At 38.7% G+C, this 18950-nt stretch overlaps 2 protein-coding genes across 4 annotated transcripts in view; one reads left to right on the forward strand and one right to left on the reverse strand.

Moving 5' to 3' along the window:
• Window positions 1-874, reverse strand: part of LOC137256520 (kinase suppressor of Ras 2-like) — a 37840-nt gene extending 36966 nt beyond the window's left edge. For 2 of the 3 annotated variants that reach the window (XM_067794381.1, XM_067794364.1), the window contains exon 1: window positions 551-797. In XM_067794381.1, the coding sequence (XP_067650482.1) occupies window positions 551-712 (162 nt within the window). In that variant the 5' untranslated portion in view covers window positions 713-797. Of the gene's footprint in view, window positions 1-550 lie in introns of all 3 variants that reach the window. The other variant, XM_067794372.1, reaches the window with a different exon arrangement.
• Window positions 445-18610, forward strand: LOC137256535 (replication factor C subunit 5-like). The gene is made up of 11 exons (XM_067794393.1): window positions 445-1002; window positions 5282-5346; window positions 5983-6119; window positions 8539-8618; window positions 10222-10295; window positions 10815-10974; window positions 14395-14476; window positions 15525-15654; window positions 16695-16772; window positions 17813-17867; window positions 18212-18610. The coding sequence occupies exons 1-11, from the start codon at window positions 959-961 to the stop codon at window positions 18309-18311; spliced, it is 1005 nt and encodes a 334-aa protein (XP_067650494.1). The 5' UTR covers window positions 445-958; the 3' UTR covers window positions 18312-18610.
• The last annotated feature ends 340 nt before the right edge of the window (window positions 18611-18950 follow it).

An 18950-nucleotide genomic window follows, 5' to 3' on the forward strand; every position in this document is an offset into this window, starting at 1 on the left:
ACCATAAACAGTCAAAACACAGTTATCTAGAACAAGAACATCAGTTTCATAACCATTAGGAAATAATGTCATACATATTTTGCCCTTACCCACTGTATCAATTAAGGTGTGGTTGGAAAAAGGGATAACATTCCTTGGCAACAATAAACACCAATGTTTTAAAATCTGTTCAGGGTTTAAAATAACATGATAATGTCAGCATATCTCTTACATTAATATTAATCTGACAATCAGTAATATTGCATTGTGAAGGAATGTCACCTGCCTTACTTGATACGTTTAGGTACAGTGTCTCCTATTATGAACCAATTACTATAAACATCAAAGAAAGGGACGTGTTATCAACGCTCATTAATCGTAGTAATAGATATAACTGGCAGTAAGATTGCTGGTTCTGCACACAGCACCTTGCTGGTGCTGACGACTATTTGATCGGGAACAAATGTCAAAGATACACTGTAGCCGTGTATAGGGAAGTCACTGACACGCGGATTATTCAAAGCGACACAAGCTGCTATTAAATACTTATGGAATATATTGAATCTATCACCTCCGTATCTCTTATTTCCTTCTGGGTAATTTGCTCGGTCGTTGCACATTGTGTCCTTAATCCCACGAGCTGTTTCGCAGTAAAGTCAATCATAAACTGAACCATCTTGCATGCGTTGATCGCCTGCTCCACGGGATCTTGCATATCAAAATCACACGACATTTTCACCACGACTAAGATGCAGGTAGTTCTTCAAACATATTTTCTTCTTAAATATCAATCCAAAATGTAATCACTGCGTGAAGAAGACCATTCTTGGTGAATATTTATGCCGCAATTTGACAGCCTCGTACCAAGGAAAACAGCGGCCATATTGACGATTAACTCTCGCGTTCACGTGATCACCAACGAGATATCGAATTGTTTGCCGCGAAATTTCAGTGACAGGTGCACAAGTCAAACACAGGGATGTTGGATAAAACTGATTCGAAGGACAGTTCGAATTTGCCATGGTAATGTATTCTTTTGATTTCTATAGTAGCTTCAATGGTTTGCTGCAAATCACCGTTACACTCACTGTTAATGTAACAATTCACGATAACGGTGCTGTTCTGTATGTAGTCCTATTTTCGTTCATCACTGAGCTGTATCGTAGGACCTCCTGTTATCGCGGTAGTTAATGTTGTCGCCCCCGGGCTCATGAACGGCTGCTGACATTTGGCATTTTATATATATTTTAAGGTGACTGATGTTTAGTCTGCATATCTGCCACAAACAAGGTGCCACATACTCGTTTGACCCGGAAATTGAAGCACCTCTCTGATAGCGCGGTATTGCCATTTTCTTACTGTGGCACGCGGTACAAGCAAATGATGCTGAAACATTTACTATGACAAGTAACAAATCTAAATAGGGCTAGAAAACAATTTACCGGGTGCAGGACCAGCTAGCGCCACGGAACAATTATCTCACTATTCCCCCTGTCAATTGACCTCATCTTTAGAGGCAAATATTAAGATCCTTTACAATCCTTAGGGTTTGGGCTTTGGATTTGGCATCCTTTCTGATCCTTTGGGTTAGGATTTGGCATCCTTTATGATCATTAGGGTTAGGCATCCTTTATGATCCTTGGGTTAAGGTTAAGGCACCTGCTATGATCCTTAAAGGTCACATGCAACGTAAAACACTTTGCAGATTCTGGTACCTTTCGATATGCACTTACCGAAACAAATCATAAAAAATACCAATTCAACCTATAAAGTTGAAAAAAAACGCGATGAAAAAAATGCCCGCGAAATCGGAGTTCAAACGTTTCACTAAATTCCCCCCAGCGCTGGGGGGAAAACTGGTTTCAACAGCTGTGCTGCGCTGCGTCCATAACGCATGTGCAGTGAATAGGTTCGCGGAGCTTGCATGCCCAGCGTCTGAGGTCGTGAGCAGTAGTCTTATCTTGGTTGTGTACACAAACAAGTAAATGATCTACTCGTTACGTAAAAACAACTTGTTGATTGTGGTAAGCAGTCTCTGTCACAGAGAAAGCTCAGTGTCTGGTTTATTCACACCTATGTGTCTGCCTGCCTGTCTGCTAAAGACAACATGCAGTGCATAGCTTCAATCATTGACCACGTGTAATTTGAACTTAACACCTATCAGAGTATACGACATAAAGAAAATAAGATGATTTATGACTCGTGCACCCGAGTCCCGTCTCTGCCACATTATGTAATTAGGCACGTGTGATACACATGACATGTTTTTATGTCTGTGGGTTGCAAACAAACTACATTCACTTTTTTCGGATGACTGGATCTGACGGGAACTGGTGCAAACTCTTGTCAGTTTCAAGTCCTGCCTTGTGCTTGGACGAATGACAGATTCCAGCCACGCAGTAGTTTACCATCTCTACTGATGTGATTTTTGATTGGATCGAGCGCAAATTCGGAGAACATGTATTTTCAAAACCCAACATCTCTATATACATTCTTCATGGATAACGACTTGTTTTAGTGTGTATGATTTTGTTTGACAACAGTATATGAATCCATACTGAAACTACGCATCAAGTACACAAAAAGAAGTTGTTATCCATAAAGAATCTTACTTTCTTGTGACTCGCTATACTTCTAAAATGCCCATCAAACAGATCATCTGTCTGTACACACAATGAACCCTCAGCAGATCAGCAAATGAAATAGCCAATCAGAATCCGTCGTTACACTTGAGTGCACATCCAGGTGCTAAGACTGTGTTCGGTCTCCCGAGGGCTTCGTTTCGGGGGAAGTAAGCCCAAGTACAAAATATTGCACTTTTGAATCGTGATTGTACGCTTATAATTTTGTTTATTTGTTTTTTTAAAAGCAGCAATATATATTATATGTCATGAATAAATGATAAATGTGTTTTAATTATGTTTGATTTTTTGGTTGCATGTGACCTTTAAGGTTTGGGGCTAGGGTTAGGCACCTTTTGCGATCCTTAGGGTTTTGTGTTATAGTTATATTTACTCCTTACGATCATTAGAGTTTGACACCCTTTATGGTCCTTAGGGTTTGGGGTTAGGACTTGGGGTCTGGTACTCTTTCCAATCTTTTTAAGGAGTTGTCATGTCTTCAGAGGTAAACATTGCTCATGCGGAATGGTTTGTTCTAATTTCTCGCGCTTCCGCCTCTCTGCACGAGCGCTATCATTCACTGAGATGGTGCTCATGGTCCTGACTTAGAGCGTCTGCTAATTAAGTCACTAATTAACAACATTAATTTTCAGGCGAAGCACATTTGATCCCATCAGTGCTAATTATTCTCCAAAAAGTGAACCCGTTAAAGTGCAGTAATCCCCTTAATAGTTTCATTAGTAAAAAATATTCACTTTTTAATATTTTGATTAGTAAAAAAATATTTACACTTTAGAAATTTCATTCACATTAGTAATATGATCATGTTTTCAACCAAAACATCAGGAAGTTCTATTCAAGGCAAGTGATTGAAGTGATTGAAATAATTTTTCAACTCAAGCTGACAGCTGGGCCTGAGGCCCATAAAGGTTGCCCGTCCATCTTGAAATTTGCCTGCCCACCTCTTTAACTTACTTTTTTGCAATAACTTACAAAAATGCCACCATTTTGTAACAAGTACAAACGAGTAATTAACCCTCTCTTTGATTGCATCTTATTGAACCATGTGACTACAGATATCCAATCATAGGGTAGCTTACTAAGCCAGCCAGTTTTAGTGTCCTATTGCTATCTTCACTGGCTCAAGAGATGTCCATGTATAATTGTGGAATATACTTGTAGCTTTCATTCATCTTTCTTAAATCAAAATATGACATGACAATTAAAATGGAATGATCGTCCTGAGAGCGAACTGAAAGTAGGTCAACCTTAAAATTTTCAGCCAGACAATCAGGCTGGTGGAGAGAATTTCCAGGCAGCCTGACTCAAAATTTACCAGCCATGGGAAGTCGGGCAGGCCGTTATTTCGATCACTGTTTAGATACAAGGGAACAATAACATTACAAAATATTATTTTGCTGCCTTAAAATGTACTATACTCTTCGCTGGCATGTACAATGTGAATTTGCATAAGATGTTACTTCTTGTTACCTTTTTAAGAGAATAAATATGCAAATGCTCTAATAGTACACACTGGATTACTCTTGCCTGAATAATTTTTATTCATGCTGGATGTAATGATAGTTGGTGTCATACTAGTTCCAAAACTTACTGAAAAGATGAATATTTAAATGCTGCTATGATTAGGCATGACATTCCAATGAAATATATGACTTTTTTACCTAATTTCCACATGTAAACAGCCAATGTGGAGTATGGTGTTTCTGCTTTCCCAGTGTATTCATGTGTCGCAAATATGGAGAGTTCCAGCATCATGTTTGGATCTGGAATCCCTCCATGATCATATTCATACATGTAAGGACAAGACTGCATTTTATTGACTACAGATATGGTGGCCTACTGGCTCAGACTGCCATCTCTTGCCCTTGCTTTCCAGACAAGGCATACCCTTTCGATAGTTTTTTCTTAGTGTGTTAGGTACTCTGACAAATGTAAATTAGTGCAACTTCCACAGATTAAAGTTATTAACCAAGCCGGGTATGAAAGTAGTTCTTGAAGAGGAAAGGCAGATGGTGAACAACACCAAAGACACTTTGAAGCAACGGAAAGGGTTGACAATCAGGGGCATGGTACGACAAGCTGAGAAGTTGACAAAGGAGGTACCGCCGAAGGAGTTCTTGGTGGTGCTGTCCTTTGAGAGTTGGATCAAGTTTGCCGGCACCGGTTTGCTTGACCAATGGCAAGCCCTGCGGCCGTTACTCTTCCATTGTGGCCAGGTTATCTGCAGCATGGGAAGCGACAGTTGCTGCAATTAAAAAAAATATTGTAGAAAAAAAGAGAGATGACTTTGCACATGATTGTGCATTCCACGGACTAGGGTGCACTAGATACCACATTGGTTACCAACTTTGGCGCTTTTGTGTGGTGTCGTTTGGACACTGCAACATACAGGTGGTTCATAATTGATGTCTATGTGAATCTATGATTCAATTAAAAAATGTCAAAATCCCTTACTGTTGCCTAACGTTCTTGTAGAGATCGGATAACTCTCTGGCAGGGTCTGGTGCAGTCCCCTCTGATGTCCTTACTTCAATACATGGTGGCGGTGCAAGGTAGTTGACCATGTCACTCTGAGTATCCTTGGTGTAGTTCACTCCACGGGGCTTGATCATGTGGAGTACTCTGTGTATCATGTATATATAATACTCACTCTTTTTCAGGGTCGAAAAGTATCGTCCAAAGAAACTTGAGGATCTGATATCACATGCTGACATAATTACCACGAGTAAGTGTGATAAAAAATGATTGTTTTGAAAAATATAAGTACATCATAAAATTACATCTCATTATAATATTGTACATGTTGTGCTCTTTCCAATCTGTGCAAATGCGATAAAACTATGATAGACCTGGTCACTGGAAGAGTTTACAACCAAAATGAGATGAACTAAAAAAGATTACCATAATTTTATTCTGGGGATAGTGTGGGGCACATCTAAAAGGCTAGAAACAGTCCAAAGTGACTGTACATGGTCCATTGCCCATCGCCCTTCTCTCAACATTGCCTAACTTCCTAGACAGTGGTCCTGGACATTAAAGGGGTCCCAGACACCTAAATATTATTATTAATAACATGTTGTAGTTTTGTTGTAATTCAGTTGCTGTTATGTATCGTGTATCATGATCATCACATTGTTACAGTAATTGAATAGCAAATGATAATATAACCTGGCTAGTAGCAGTCTCAGTGATAACTTATTGTTACTTCATCAAAATTTTTACAAGACGTGTTTGAACTTTTTCATGCTAGTAAATTTTGTTGCATCTGTTATCAAATTTATTTATTGGTATGGGATGCAGGAATCAGTGTCCAGTAAATCTCTGCCCAAGGTTATGTTTGCGTTGTGTTAATTTGTTGTAGTTGAGAGGTTTGTGGCGGAGGAGAGACTGCCTCACCTGCTGTTCTATGGACCTCCGGGAACAGGCAAAACCAGCACAATCCTGGCTGTGGCCAAACAGATTTACTCACCCAAAGAGTTCAACTCAATGGTCCTAGAGGTAAGTCGGTAGTCATCGCTTGAGGCCATGTACAGAATGTGACACAGTGGTCTAAGGAGTCGCAGTGTGCTGTGCAGAGTTAATTGTTCTACGGTGGTGCCTGAAACCCTTCACTGGCTGTTAGAATCCTTCTCCTTTTTCATCTCTCCCCTCCTCTTCCCCCTCCTCATCTCCTCTTCCCCTTCTCCTGTTCCCCCTCCTCTCTCCTATTTCTCTCTTCTTCTCCCCCTCCTCGTCTCTTCCTTATCTTCCTCCTCCTTCCCCCTCCTCTTCTCCTCCTTCCCCTCCTCTCCCCCTCCTCTTCCTTTCCTCTTCCGTATCTTCCTCCTCTTCCCATCCTCCTTTTCCTCTCATCCTCCTCCTCTTCCCCTCGTCCTCTTCCCCCTGCTTTTCCTTATGTTTCGGGGAAGTGAGGTGTCCTAGTGGTAAGTAGAGCCATGGATTAGATTTTGATTACACATGATTACCATGAGTAAAACCCATTTCTGGTCTGCCCCAGGTTGCTGGGTTAGCCAGGTGGTTAAAGGTCACATGCAACCAAAAAATCAAACACAATTAAAACACATTTATCACTTATTCATGACATATAATATACATTGCTGCTTTTAAAAAAACAAATAAACAAAATTATAAGCGTACAATCGCGATTCAAAAGTGCAATATTTTGTACTTGGGCTTACTTCCCCCGAAACGAAGCCCTCGGGAGACCGAACCCAGTCATAGCGGGTGGATATGCACTCAAGTGTAACGACGGCTTCCGATTGGCTGTTTCATTTGCTGATATGCTGAGGGTTCATTGTGTGTACAGAAAGATGATCTGTTTGATGGGCATTTTAGAAGTATAGCCAGTCACAGGAAAGTAAGATTCTGTATGGAAACAACTTCTTTATGTGTACTTGATATATCGTTTCAGTATGGATTCATATACTGTTGTCAAACAAAATCATATACACTAAAAGAAGTCGTTATCCATGAAGAATGTATATAGAGATGTTGGGTTTTGAAAATACATGTTCTCTGAATTTGCGCTCGATCCAATCAAAAATCATGTCAGTAAAGATGGTAAACTACTGCGTGACTGTAATCTGGCATTCGTCCAAGTACAAAGCAGGACTTGAAACTGACAAGAGTTTGCACCAGTTTCCGTCAGATCCAGTCATCCGAAAAAAATGAATGTAGTATGTTTGGCAACCCACAGACATAAAAACATGTCATGTGTATCATACGTGCCTAATTACATAATGTGGCAGACACGGGACTCGGGTGCAAGAGTCATAAATCAACTTGTTTTCTTTATGTCGTATAGTCTGATAGGTGTTAAGTTCAAATTGCACGTGGTCAATGATTGAAGCTGTGTATTGCATGTTGTCTTTAGCAGACAGGCAGGCAGACACATAGGTGTGAATAAACCAGACACTGAGCTTTCTCTGTGACAGACACTGCTTACCACAAACTTGTTTACGTAACGAGTAGATTATTTGCTCGTTTGTGTACACCACCAAGATTAGACTACTGCTCACAACCTCAGACGCTACTGCAGGCATGCATACTGTTTCAAGCTCCGCGAACCTATTCACTGCGCATGCGTCACGGGCGCAGCGCAGCACAGGTACTGAAACCAGTTTTCCCCCCAGCGCTGGGGGGAATTTAGTGAAACGTTTGAACTCCGATTTCGCGGGCTTTTTTTCATCGCTTTTTTTTTCAACTTTATAGGTTGAATTAGCATTTTTTATGATTTGTTTCGGTAAATGCATACCGAAAGGTACCAGAATCTGCAAAGTTGTGTTTTACGTTGCATGTGACCTTTAAACTTAAAGTGTTTGCTCATCACACTGAAGGCCTGGGTTCATTTCCTCACGTGGGTACAATGTATGAAGTGTATTTCTAGTGCCCCTTGTCGTGATGTTGCTGGAATATTGCCAAACGTCATGTAGACCATACTCACTGACTTCCTCCTAGGCCAAATGTAGAGATATCATGAAAATCAGATAATATGATACACCCAGCCTTATCACCCGTACTGCATATCTTGACCATGCTGAACACCAGTGCTTGTCACCACACATTAGACAATGTGACCATTCTCAAGCATTTTGTTTATGAACATGTGGACACTGTTTCAACAGTGGACTGAACCCAGCTAGTTTTTAGTAACCTGATACCTCCTATAGCTAGTTCCACCTCAACAAGAATTTTGGCGGGTGGGAGGTGTCATACTAATTACTGAATAACACGTTTACTGCTGCTGAGAGATCCTAAAAGATAGGGACTTTTCTAACATTTGGCCTAGGACTACACTGTGGTATCCCCTGCCATGGTATTACTGGAATATTGCTAATAGTGCTGAATCATATTCTTATTGATATTTAGTGGTTATTTTTGTTAAGATGGCTCAGAGCATGTTACCTTGATGTTTCAGCTGAATGCATCAGATGACAGAGGTATTGGCATCGTGAGGAACCAGATTCTCAGTTTTGCCAGCACCAGAACAATCTTCAAGTATGTCTCACCTTGACATCAACTGCATGACGACAGATATCATTGATGTCATATTCTGTACTCTGATATTATAGTTTGTGAGATGATATAACCATTTGAGATTGCACTTGGGTTTTTTTCCTAAGCAGTCACTCAGTTTCATGGGTTTATGGATTGGCTTATTAATAGTGGTGTAAATGTGGAAAACACGGTCCAGGTTGTGACTGGTGTTCACCAGCCCACGCTTGTAATGCAGATTTGACTACTTTCTAAATGCTATTGTGTATGTGTATCCTTTGGAGCTGTGCCAGTAATACTTTTGTCAGAAGAGTACACAGAGCAGGGGTTCCAAATTTTTTTAAAAAGTGACTTGCTACAGGGCAAGTGACTTCAAGAAAGTAACTTGTCCTGACTAATATTCCGCTTGCCCTGATTTTATCACACAATGCGTGATGTTAATATTTAGTGGACTATTTATTGAAGAGTGATAAATTTCAAAGAACGATAGCTTGAAATTACTATTATTGTGAAATGAAATAGCTACATTATGAGCAGATATGATATGAAGTCCAAGTTTACTTGCAGGTTGAAACCATAAGTGGAAACTATCTAGTAGTATAGTATACAGAAGAGTAAGATACCAATATTTGATTGTCTGAAATGAAAACTGACGTGTCCTGGACGTTGGGCGATGGGATTTTTTAAACCCCGCAGAGTCTGCCATGTAGACTACAAGTTATCAGTTATCTGTTATCTGTTATCTGTTAACTCTGGGAGTGTGGGTTCTAATCCTGAAATGGTTTTAACCTGACAAGGTACTAGAATCTGTAGTTAACTGAGACAGTAATCCAAATATATGTAGCCTAAGGGGAATCTAAGTATGTTGATTAGTCAGGCTGTGTGACGTGGTAGATGAGGTACAGTAGTTGGCCATAAGTGAGTCATTAGTTTATTTTCCATAGACTTTCATGTTGAATAACTGTTGGAAGAATAATTTACATAATCTGAAGTCATTTTTTTTTTAATCTGATATTTAGCAAACATCTTGGAAATCTTCTTTATGTATGTTATGTACATAACTTTCTTTTATCTTTCTACTGATAAGTTATCGAGTGACACCTCATTAAGCACCATAAGTAGGACTTAATTGTAATTTATCCCCTTCACAACCATGTTAAACTTGATTGGTAAGTCTGATTTTTGTTGTTAAAATAGTTGCAGTTTTCATAATAATCATTAGAAAATTGAATGGAAATTATATGTGTGCAGCTGATTTGATTTCCCAGCTCGTAGATAAGTATTGAAAATAATTCGACTGAAACTAAATTTATGAAAAATATTCTTGCAATACTTAATTAACATGCAAGCCTATGGGAATTTCACTAATGGTGATTCACTTTTGACTGGCTGTGGTGTGATCTTACTGAAGTGTGTGAAACTAAATGTACTTGTTTAACCCTACTTTGTGGTATGATACACCCCACAGCCAGAATAAACCATATATATACATCTCACACTTTTGCTTATTTGTAAGGCAGTTGATGACAGATGTTGGGCTTCTTCAGATTCAACTGCCGTGAAAAGTGGTTTTACTCCCAATGATATGATTTGTTAATTATTTCAGATCTGGCTTTAAGATAGTCATTCTGGATGAAGCTGATGCTATGACTCGAGATGCCCAGAATGCTCTCAGGAGAGGTAGGTTACCATGGAATCTCAGTAGTGTCAAGGAGGAGGTTTTTTCTAATTATCAACCATTCCACGGGAGGTACATTGCTTATGTGTGAGATCAAACAATGTCTCCCAGGAGGTATCATTTTGACTGTCGATTTAGTGGAATGCCCTCATATCATCATTTACATAGCCCACAATGCTATGACAATTGACATCAAAAATAGAACTCATCATTGCGTCTTTTGATGTCAGATATATCAACACTAAATAAAAGTAAAAATAATTTCATCAAGCCTTGGATATTTGTATTGAACTACATGTATTTGATATCAGTAGACACTGAGTTGAGATTCTGTATTTATTCAAAACCAAAACTTGCACCTGTGTAACCTGAATATCAGAAAATCAACTTTTGTACACGTTACCAACTGCACTAGTTTTTGGCCCTAAGCTTATTGATGTAGTACTAACACAAATGCAGATGAGATTTCTTTTCTTGTATTCACACAGGGGTGATATTCAGTATCTTGTGTTTTGTTACAGTGATTGAAAAGTTCACAGAGAACACACGCTTCTGTATCATCTGCAACTATCTGTCTAAGATCATCCCGGCCCTGCAGTCCCGATGTACCCGTTTTAGATTTGGTCCTTTGTCCACACAACAAATGGTGCCGCGACTCGAACATGTCATAGCACAGGAGGGGTGAGCTTGTACCAATACAAAACATCTCAATAGTAAGGTTAAAGTACAAGCATATCCCATTAGTAAGGTGGCAGTACAAATAGATCTCAGTGGTAAGGTTGCCATACAAGGCGAATCCCAATAGTAAGATTTAGTACAAACCAATCTCAGTGGTAAGATGGAAGTAAAAGATATATCTCAATTGGAAGGAGGTAGAACAAGGTATCTCAATAGTAATTTGGTAATACAAGTAGATCTCAATGGTAAGGTGGAAGTACAAGGTATATCTCAATAGTAATTTGGTACTAAATGTAGATCTCAATACTAAGGTGGAGATACAAGGCATATCTCAATAGTAAGGTGGAAGTACAAGTAGATATCAATAGTAAGGTGAAAGTACAAGGTATATCTCAATAGTAAAGTGGAAGTACAAGGTATATCTCAATAGTAAGGTGAAAGTACAAGGTATATCTCAATAGTAAAGTGGAAGTACAAGGTATATGTCAATAGTAAGGTGAAAGTGCAAGGTACATCTCAATAGTAAAGTGGACGTACAAGGTATATCTCAATAGGAAGGTGAAAGTACAATGTATATCTCAATAGTAAAGTGGAAGTGCAGGGTATATTTTAATAGTAAGGTGAAAGTACAAGGTATATCTCAATAGTAAAGTGAAAGTACAAGGCACATCTCAATAGTAAGGCGGAAGTACAAGTAGATATCAATAGTAAAGTGGAAGTGCAAGTTTTATCTCAATAGTAAGGTGAAAGTACAAGGTATATCTCAATAGTAAAGTGGAAGTACAAGGTATATCTCAATAGTAAGGTGAAAGTACAAGGTATATCTCAATAGTAAAGTGGAAGTGCATGGTATATCTCAATAGTAAGGTGAAAGTACAAGGTATATGTCAATAGTAAAGTGGAAGTACAAGGTATATCTCAATAGTAAAGTGGAAGTGCATGGTATATCTCAATAGTAAGGTGAAAGTACAAGGTATATCTCAATAGTAAAGTGGAAGTACTAAGGTGAAAGTACAAGGTATATTTCAATAGTAAAGTGGAAGTGCATGGTATATCTCAATAGTAAGGTGAAAGTACAAGGTATATGTCAATAGTAAAGTGGAAGTACAAGGTATATCTCAATAGTAAAGTGGAAGTGCATGGTATATCTCAATAGTAAGGTGAAAGTACAAGGTATATCTCAATAGTAAAGTGGAAGTGCAAGGTATATCTCAATAGTAAGGTGAAAGTACAAGGTATGTCTCAATAATAAAGTTGAAGTGCAAGGTGTATGTCAATAGGAAGGTGAAAGTACAAGGTATATCTCAATAGTAAAGTGAAAGTACAAGGCACATCTCAATAGTAAGGCGGAAGTACAAGTAGATATCAATATTAAAGTGGAAGTGCAAGTTTTATCTCAATAGTAAGGTGAAAGTACAAGGTATATCTCTATAGTAAAGTGGAAGTACAAGGTATATCTCAATAGTAAGGTGAAAGTACAAGGTATATCTCAATAGTAAAGTGGACGTACAAGGTATATTTCAATAGTAAGGTGAAAGTACAAGGTATATCTCAATAGTAAAGTGAAAGTACAAGGCACATCTCAATAGTAAGGCGGAAGTACAAGTAGATATCAATAGTAAAGTGGAAGTGCAAGTTTTATCTCAATAGTAAGGTGAAAGTACAAGGTATATCTCAATAGTAAAGTGGAAGTACAAGGTATATCTCAATAGTAAGGTGAAAGTACAAGGTATATCTCAATAGTAAAGTGGAAGTGCATGGTATATCTCAATAGTAAGGTGAAAGTACAAAGTATATCTCAAAAGTAAAGTGGAAGTACTAAGGTGAAAGTACAAGGTATATTTCAATAGTAAAGTGGAAGTGCATGGTATATCTCAATAGTAAGGTGAAAGTACAAGGTATATGTCAATAGTAAAGTGGAAGTACAAGGTATATCTCAATAGTAAAGTGGAAGTGCATGGTATATCTCAATAGTAAGGTGAAAGTACAAGGTATATCTCAATAGTAAAGTGGAAGTGCAAGGTATATCTCAATAGTAAGGTGAAAGTACAAGGTATGTCTCAATAATAAAGTGGAAGTGCAAGGTGTATGTCAATAGTAAGGTGAAAGTACAAGGTAAATCTCAATAGTAAAGTGAAAGTACAAGGCACATCTCAATAGTAAGGCGGCAGTACAAGTAGATATCAATAGTAAAGTGGAAGTGCAAGGTATATTTCAATAGTAAGGTGAAAGTACAAGGTATATCTCTATAGTAAAGTGGAAGTACAAGGTATATCTCAATAGTAAGGTGAAAGTACAAGGTATATCTCAATAGTAAAGTGGAAGTACAAGGTATATCTCAATAGGAAGGTGAAGGTACAAGGTATATTTCAGTAGTAAAGTGGAAGTACTAAGGTGAAAGTACAAGGTATATCTCAATAGGAAGGTGAAATCTCAAGGTATATCTCAAAAGTAAAGTGGAAGTACAAGGTATATCTCAATAGTAAGGTGAAAGTACAAGGTATATCTCAATAGTAAAGTGGAAGTACAAGGTATATCTCAATAGTAAAGTGGAAGTACAAGGTATATCTCAGTAGGAAGGTGAAAGTACAAGGTATATTTCAGTAGTAAAGTGGAAGTACTAAGGTGAAAGTACAAGGTATATCTCAATAGGAAGGTGAAAGTACAAGGTATATCTCAAAAGTAAAGTGGAAGTACAAGGTATATCTCAATAGTAAGGTGAAAGTACAAGGTATATCTCAATAGTAAGGTGAAAGTACAAGGCACATCTCAGTAGTAAGGTGGAAGTACAAGGTATATCTCAATAGTAAAGTGGAAGTACAAGGTATATCTCAGTAGGAAGGTGAAAGTACAAGGTATATTTCAGTAGTAAAGTGGAAGTACTAAGGTGAAAGTACAAGGTATATCTCAATAGGAAGGTGAAAGTACAAGGTATATCTCAAAAGTAAAGTGGAAGTACAAGGTATATCTCAATAGTAAGGTGAAAGTACAAGGTATATCTCAAAAGTAAGGTGAAAGTACAAGGCACATCTCAATAGTGGTAGTATAAAACATTTCAGCAGCAGTGAGGCAGTAGAATTCATATCTCAGAGGCTAGTACAATATTTTATTTGGCTGTAGTCATTTTGAGTTAGGATGCTGAAATAGGCAACTGACAGTTAAGCCCTCTGTTGTGAGGGTCTCTATCGGGTAACGAAGCCGCAGCACAGCAGGTGCTGTGCCTCATTCCAAGGGAGACAACTGATCACTTGTTACATCTTAGCTATGACCACAAGGTCATGCCTAACCCCTGCCATATATGTGGTGATCGTTATTGTAAAGAATATTTCTGGACATCAGTGAAGTGACTGCCCTATTGCCATTACAGCTCTTTCAAAACTTGACTTTATTTAAAACAATTATCTCCTTTTTCGCTTCTCACAGGATCAATGTGACAGAAGATGGGATGAAGGCTGTAGTTACCCTGGCAACTGGAGACATGAGGAAGTCTCTTAACATCCTACAGGTGAGTCAATCCAGAAGGTACACTTTCAGCTTGTGGCCTTAAACAGCTCATTTGCTGCTTAAAATCTTTAAACTATATTTGCCTCATAATCTGTTTAATCTTCAGTTACTCTATTTGCCTCATTTTCTGTCTATATCAACAGAAAATCATGTTTTAATCTGATCATAAATAACTTGGTGTTCTTTTAATGCCATATGCACAGTCTAGGCTGTCAGAACAGGCATCTGTCCAATCCGGCAAGTTGTCATCCTGCTTGTCACAAATGTGTTCACTACGTGTCAAGCAGTAATGTAAAGTTTTGACATGAAAGTTGACTTGTGTCATCATTTAACACATTTAGTTTAGGTTGTAAAAACAAGATTATTGATTTTGGAATTATTTGCATGTTTTCGCACAACAAAATGCAGAGTTTTACTGTTGACCAAGTCTTGGCAACACAGTTTTCTGTCCATAGTACTTTTCTGAGAAATCCAGATCTGGGATGTACTGCTCCAAGAACCCAGGATTAATGTACATGAATTGTCGTACATTGAAACGACATCATAACATGCTGTATAACTTTCCTCCATATGTATATACTTACATGTTCAACCATACAACACTATCAGTGATTGAGAAATTACGTCTTCATACTTATAGTGTATGATGTTGAGCATTTCAGTTTCCAGTTCAGTGTTTGTATTTGAAGTTCTTTGTCATTGGAAGTGAAATTTGTTCCATTTGTAGTTAGATTACTTCGCAGTTTCCCACATAATGTTAACAATGTCAGAACTTATGTTATGTCTTCGTAGAAGGTGTTTGTATTTCAGTTAAACAGTCAACACAGACGAAGACGTTTGGAGTTTCATCTCTGATATTGCATTGTTTAAAAATCTGACATTTGATAAATATCCCATTTTTTATCTGTGTTAGATAAGAAAGAATTGCATTTAGCCTAGACATATCAGTTCTTGTTGATAAATGTAAACTTGTGACTTATCAAGTAACATGACTAGACGTACTTCACACAGTTCTGGCTGCCAAAGTGACCCATCTTGTGTTGTTTCAGAGTGCTTCCATGGCCTATGAGGAAGTAAATGAAGACAATGTGTACACTTGCGTGGGGCATCCTCTCAGGAGGGATATTGAGAATATCGTAAACTGGGTCCTCAACGAAAACTTCACAGCGGCGTACAACAGTATCCTTTGAGTGTGTTAACTGTGTGTAATCTGAGAAACTGATACTGATCATCCATTCTGGGTCGTATTTACAACTACCTATCCATGACGCTCTATATGAACTAATTACAGCTAGACTCACGGCTCTTCTGGCTTTAGTGATTAAATATATATCTGATACAGATGGGGTATTACAAAAAAGATCATTAACTTGCCTGGCGCTTGTCGTCAGTGCATGAACATTTCCATGTAACCATGTAAGGGCAATAACTGCACCATTACACCCAGTTTATCTTTAGGTATTCTCATCACACCTGTTGATGTTGACTCCATTGTCTTGACACCAGTTGATTATTCGCATGAACTGTGTTGTTCCTCAGATGCAGCTCCCTGATACAAATTGTGCACATTGCAGAGGTACCTGAAGCATTGATTTTGCAGAATCATATGTCTGTGGACTGCAATTATAGTGTAGTGGGTAGAGCATCCGTCTGCAGAGTGAAAGGTCATGGATTCAGTCCCCAGACGTGTCATACCAAAAGATATTGTATTTGTTGGACCTTACCTGGTGCTTAGCATTAATGGGTGCAACAAGGACTGGTCGGCTTGGTGTCAATAATATTTGTCAGAGTGGGTAATTCATGCATAACTACAGCATGGTATCATTGAGCTAGCACACACACACACACTCTATAAAACCAGCTTATGTCTGGTCCAGGACAAACAGCCACACATACACACACATGCACATCGTCATATGAGCGTAATATTCTCAAGTACAATGTAAAACCCTGTTTCATCTCACTTCATATGTCTGTGAACAGGTCAGGTGTTTTGTTTGTTGGTTAATGCCACACTCTGCAGTACCTGAACTAAATGGAGGTGGTCTGTAATTAATTGAATCTGGACCAGAAAATCCTGTGATCAACACATCATGAGTTTCAATCATGCTCAACTGGGATGCAGTGACACCAAGTCAACAAGCCTGACTTGCCAATAACATTAAATCACCATGGTGATGTATGTTACCACATCGAGTTATCTCCCTTAGCTGTGTGAGACATCAGTCACCTGAAGGTGGCCAAAGGCCTGGCCCTGCAGGACATCCTGACCGAGGTCCACCAGTACGTCCATCTAGGTAGGTCAAGACATGACTGTTGGATTCTCAAACACTGAGTGAGTAAGGTTTACGATGAATTTTGCAATATATTAGCAATCTCATGTTGGGGAACAGAATCAGAAATTAGGTCTGCACATTGAACTTACACATGGATCAGAAGCAGGGTCTTTGGCCTGACAGGGTTGGGTGTAGCCATGCTCTCCTCACACTGAGGACACAAGTTCTATTCCCCAGATGGGTACAGTGTGAGAATATTTGCTGGAATATTGGTAAAAGCAGCACAAATCTTACTCAGACACTTAAACCAACAGGCCACTCCAGTGTTCCAGTTGATGAAAATCCTTTTGCCATCCAGAATATCAGAGTTGCTTTGGCTGTGTGGATTATCAGTTGACATGCCACATAGAGAAATACTTACTTAGGCCTCGTAGATTCTTAAAGATTATGAAAGTTGGTGTGGGATGTACAGATAATCAGCTGTATCTTGCTCTAGAGTTAATCAGAATAATTTTTACCTTATATGTTAATGAACTTTGGCTGAACAAATCTAAATTGTTTTGGTGCCACTGATTATCAAAATAACTTTTGCGGGACAGATTATGAAGTTAATTTGAAGCGTGTAAATTATCAAACCGATTGTAAGCTGTATGAATTTTCACAGTTATTGTTGGTCATGTCAGATATGATAGTGACTTTTGGCCATGCGAAGAATTCAAGTTGTTCGAAGCCCTTTTAACTACCAATGTAACTTTAGGCCATATGAATTATTTAAGATTATTTGGGCCATCTGAATTATCAAAATTAATATAGGCCATGCGAATTATCAAAGTTACTTTTGCCATATGAATTATCAAAGCGATACTTAGAGCCATATGAATTAATAAAAGTTTCTAAGACCGTAAACCATAGGAACATTTCCAAAGTTCCTGTAAGACCATACATATGAATACAGTCATTTTGGGCCGTAAGAATAATGAACATTACCTCATGCCTTGTGAAGAATGACAAATTATCCAGTTGACTGAGTTGCTACATTGTTCCTCTCTGCCTCCCGACAGTTGACCTGCCAATCCATGTGCGAGTCCATCTGCTGGAGAAACTGGCTGACGTAGAGTGAGTACACCTTCAATGCTGTAGGGGCCAGAACTGACAGGTTGGGGAACAGCAGTACATTTGGGGACGGTTTATTTTTTACATTCCTGATTGGTCGTTGTGACTTTGTTTTGGAGATTATGAATTCAGACATGTTGGTCTGAATGTTCTTTTGACTTGTACTGAAAGCCTTGACGTAGTGTCTTCATATTTGTAAGTTCACCTGTGCTATGGAGAGGCCTCAAGACCTTCACTTGGGTTGGAATTATGAGTAAAAGATAAAATTTAAGTAAAAATGAATATTGCCAATATCAGCTTCCACTCATGAAGCATTTGATTGGTCACAACATGTTGCTATATTGCAGGTATCGCCTGGCTTCAGGAACCAGTGAGAAGATACAACTCAGCTCCATGATTGCTGCCTTCCAGACTGCCCGAGACCTACTGGTCAGCGAGGCCAAGTGACCACCTTGTACACTGTGGGACAAGTGATACACTTTGACACTGGTTAACGAGGCCTTAAAACACAGACTTTCATACTCCAGGAGGTCTTTCTAGGTCTAGGACAGCCTTTGCCACTATAGGAGGTTGTTAGCAATGCCAAGTGATGCAGCTTTTCACACTATGGGAGATGGTTTACCAGTCCAAGTGATCTTTGACTGTTTAAGATTCCATGGCAGGTGCTTGACAGTGAGACAACTGACCACAGCTGCATTGCTGCTTCTGTATATATTGTGTACATAAATCAGAATGTCTGACATGTGGTTGGTGTTAATGTTTTCACTGAGGTGAGATAGGTAGATAAGTGTTGATTATATCCTGTTGTGATGGATAAGTTGGAGGTGGTGTTCTTCATGCTTTAGACACTGGGGTCATTTGAACAAGGTGTTCAACACATTCCTAATGAACACAGGAGCATAGGCGTATTAAAACTTCATTTCATTACAGTTTTGAAGCAAGTTAACACGACCTGACTCTTCCAGATTACTCTGTTGTTATATTACAATACAACTGCAATAGTTTTTCTCTCATTAATTGCCTCATTTAAGTCATTTCCTAGATGTATAGTGTATATGAAATGTAAATATATCAAATAAAGAACAA

This window comes from Haliotis asinina, chromosome 1, assembly GCF_037392515.1.
Source record: "Haliotis asinina isolate JCU_RB_2024 chromosome 1, JCU_Hal_asi_v2, whole genome shotgun sequence".
Classification (NCBI taxonomy): Eukaryota; Metazoa; Mollusca; class Gastropoda; order Lepetellida; family Haliotidae; genus Haliotis; species Haliotis asinina.

Coding starts and splice junctions, on each gene's coding strand:
- LOC137256535 (XM_067794393.1), top strand. CDS start 959: ATGTTGGATAAAACTGATTCGAAGGACAGTTCGAATTTGCCATG. Junction 16,773..17,812: donor CCACCAGTACGTCCATCTAG/GTAGGTCAAGAC, acceptor GCCTCCCGACAG/TTGACCTGCCAATCCATGTG. Junction 17,868..18,211: donor GAGAAACTGGCTGACGTAGA/GTGAGTACACCT, acceptor GCTATATTGCAG/GTATCGCCTGGCTTCAGGAA.